This window comes from Haplochromis burtoni, unplaced genomic scaffold, assembly GCF_018398535.1.
Source record: "Haplochromis burtoni strain Fernald_Lab_line unplaced genomic scaffold, NCSU_Asbu1 Contig_714, whole genome shotgun sequence".
Lineage (NCBI taxonomy): Eukaryota > Metazoa > Chordata > Actinopteri > Cichliformes > Cichlidae > Haplochromis > Haplochromis burtoni.
The window spans coordinates 62,222-65,755 of record NW_024583075.1 but is presented as its reverse complement, the minus strand read 5'-3'; the positions used below and the strand labels follow the sequence as shown (position 1 = coordinate 65,755).

General features: G+C 40.5%; 1 protein-coding gene across 2 annotated transcripts in view; it reads right to left on the bottom strand.

Annotated features, from left to right (window-relative positions):
• Positions 1 to 1,943: 1,943 nt before the first annotated feature.
• Positions 1,944 to 3,534, bottom strand: part of LOC102308795 (MAGUK p55 subfamily member 4) — a 42,173-nt gene continuing 40,582 nt past the window's right edge. For both annotated transcript variants that reach the window (XM_042215413.1, XM_042215415.1), the window contains 4 exons: positions 3,346 to 3,439; positions 3,058 to 3,166; positions 2,797 to 2,931; positions 1,944 to 2,658 (listed from right to left, as the gene is read on the bottom strand). In XM_042215413.1, the coding sequence (XP_042071347.1) occupies positions 2,473 to 2,658; positions 2,797 to 2,931; positions 3,058 to 3,166; positions 3,346 to 3,439 (524 nt within the window). In that variant the 3' untranslated portion in view covers positions 1,944 to 2,472. The remainder of the gene's footprint in view (positions 2,659 to 2,796; positions 2,932 to 3,057; positions 3,167 to 3,345; positions 3,440 to 3,534) is intronic.

The following is a 3,534-nucleotide window of genomic DNA, read 5'->3' as shown; positions in this document are numbered from 1 at the left end:
AAATTGATACCATAGTTGTGTCTACCAAGAGGCTGAGCGGTAGCACTGGTGGTCACCATTATTTTTTACAAAAAAAGCCAACAAGATACTGAATTTGCCTACAGGACAAGAATATGTAACTACTGCTGAATTAATGTTCAGATATCATTTAACTGCTGTAGCTGCTCCTGCTGGTAACACTTTAAACTTTTAACTGACTTGTTTGATATGTAAAATCTGAATATTATATTAACACAAATACCAAAGACTTTAAGTGAATGTTGTGGTGTATATCTTTGAAATGTTGTGAAGCAAAAGCACAAAGGTGACCAATTTGGAAATGCTCAAGTAAAGTGCAAGTACCTTTATATGACAGTACTTAATTACATTCCATATGACATACAGTGGGGCAAAAAAGTATTTAGTCAGCCACCGATTGTGCAAGTTCCCCCACCTAAAATGATGACAGAGGTCAGTAATTTGCACCAGAGGTACACTTCAACTGTGAGAGACAGAATGTGAAAAAAAAATCCATGAATCCACATGGTAGGATTTGTAAAGAATTTATTCGTAAATCAGGGTGGAAAATAAGTATTTGGTCAATAACAAAAATACAACTCAATACTTTGTAACATAACCTTTGTTGGCAATAACAGAGGTCAAACATTTACTATAGGTCTTTACCAGGTTTGCACACACAGTAGCTGGTATTTTGGCCCATTCCTCCATGCAGATCTTCTCGAGAGCAGTGATGTTTTGGGGCTGTCGCCGAGCAACACGGACTTTCAACTCCCGCCACAGATTTTCTATGGGGTTGAGGTCTGGAGACTGGCTAGGCCACTCCAGGACTTTCAAATGCTTCTTACGGAGCCACTCCTTTGTTGCCCGGGCGGTGTGTTTTGGATCATTGTCATGTTGGAAGACCCAGCCTCGTTTCATCTTCAAAGTTCTCACTGATGGAAGGAGGTTTTGGCTCAAAATCTCACGATACATGGCCCCATTCATTCTGTCCTTAACACGGATCAGTCGTCCTGTCCCCTTGGCAGAAAAACAGCCCCATAGCATGATGTTTCCACCCCCATGCTTCACAGTAGGTATGGTGTTCTTGGGATGCAACTCAGTATTCTTCTTCCTCCAAACACGACGAGTTGAGTTTATACCAAAAAGTTCTACTTTGGTTTCATCTGACCACATGACATTCTCCCAATCCTCTGCTGTATCATCCATGTGCTCTCTGGCAAACTTCAGACGGGCCTGGACATGCACTGGCTTCAGCAGCGGAACACGTCTGGCACTGCGGGATTTGATTCCCTGCCGTTGTAGTGTGTTACTGATGGTGACCTTTGTTACTTTGGTCCCAGCTCTCTGCAGGTCATTCACCAGGTCCCCCCGTGTGGTTCTGGGATCTTTGCTCACCGTTCTCATGATCATTTTGACCCCACGGGATGAGATCTTGCGTGGAGCCCCAGATCGAGGGAGATTATCAGTGGTCTTGTATGTCTTCCATTTTCTGATGATTGCTCCCACAGTTGATTTTTTCACACCAAGCTGCTTGCCTATTGTAGATTCACTCTTCCCAGTCTGGTGCAGGTCTACAATACTTTTCCTGGTGTCCTTCGAAAGCTCTTTGGTCTTGGCCATGGCGGAGTTTGGAGTCTGACTGTTTGAGGCTGTGGACAGGTGTCTTTTATACAGATGATGAGTTCAAACAGGTGCCATTCATACAGGTAACGAGTGGGGGACAGAAAAGCTTCTTACAGAAGACGTTACAGGTCTGTGAGAGCCAGAGATTTTCCTTGTTTGAGGTGACCAAATACTTATTTTCCACCCTAATTTACGAATAAATTCTTTACAAATCCTACCATGTGAATTCATGGATTTTTTTTTTCACATTCTGTCTCTCACAGTTGAAGTGTACCTCTGGTGCAAATTACTGACCTCTGTCATCATTTTAAGTGGGGGAACTTGCACAATCGGTGGCTGACTAAATACTTTTTTGCCCCACTGTACATTTCAAATTAAAAATGCAGCCTACTTAGCCTCTAAACCACAACATACCAATAACATACCAATAAGATATCACTACAGCACAGAGAGGCAAAGACTGAAAGACTGAAAGTAAATACATTGAACAGCTGTCACTGAAAAAAACAGCATCAAAAATGGGAGTGATTATATGAAATATAATTAAAGTGTAGTGTTCAACACCATGTAACAGCATGTAACATGAAACAACAAACTGTTGCTAGGGTTACCAACCACTGGATACAAATAAAGAGTTTTGTTCCCAAATTGCAAAGATATGACATCATGGATAGTGTCACATCATAATCATATGACTGATTATCTGTTCATCCCTTATAAATGTATTATCCTTATGTTCTGCTCTGAGGATTTCACCGTGTCTTTAAATACTTATTTCTGCCTGTTTCTTCTTATTTCACTTTCACGTTGTCATTTTGTATCTCTTTAGTATTTTATTCTTCCCCTGTGCTAATCCTCTGCTCTTCCCCAGCTTACAGGTATCCACTGTGGTTCATCCTGTGCCTGCTGAATGATGGAACAGAGCTCTATGCAAGCGTCCTGTAGGTCATCGTTCACCAGGACACTGTCAAAAAACTGCTTGTACTTTGCTTCAATCGGCTTTGATGTCTCTTCAAGCTCTGCAAAGTCTTCCTCCTAAAACGACATTATTATTATTGTCAGTTTTAAATAACATTCATGCTTTTGCTTTTCTTTTTCATAAGCAGCTGTTCTCTCTCTCTCTCTCTCTCTCTCTCTCTCTCTCTCACACATAAAATTTTTTTATGCTCTTACTGAGAAAACTCTGTTGATGGCATAATTGGTGATGATTCGAGCATCTCTCCGAGTTTCCCTGAGTCTGTCTGGGCTGGGTGGTTTGATGAAAATTACATAGGGTTTAAATTTCTTTGTTCGCAACAGCTGGATGCTCTGGAAATAAAATACTATATTAACACCAAAGCCTTTTCAATCATATGCAAACAAAAAGCTTCACAGAAAACTTAGAGACTGTTCAGAATACATGAAATAAGTGAATCTGTGTTACATGAGACTCACATGGGGCTCGGCGTCAATGATACACATCCGCCCTCGTTTTAGCACCTCATCAATGGCATCAGTGCTAATTCCATACAGCTGACCTTTACTCTCCCCATATTCCAGAAATCTGAACACATGTACACACACACATTCATACATCCACACGGGCAAAAACAGCATACAATTATAGTTAAATAAATAATAAACTTATATAGTTCCCTAAAATTTGAACAAAAAGCCCCAAAAATCATGACAATCAACACCAAGAACATTAGCAAAATTTATAGTAAAGGAATAAAATCTTGCCTGTGGTTGCAGACCATGTACTCAAACAGTTCTTTGGTAACAAAGTGGTACTCTCTACCGTTCTGCTCCCCTGCTCTGATTGAGCGAGTGGTGTCTAGAAGAACAGACCAATCAGAATGTTTATATTAATAATTAGTCACAGTGAAAACAGCAGTATAATTATTAGGGGTGCAACGATACTCGTATCGA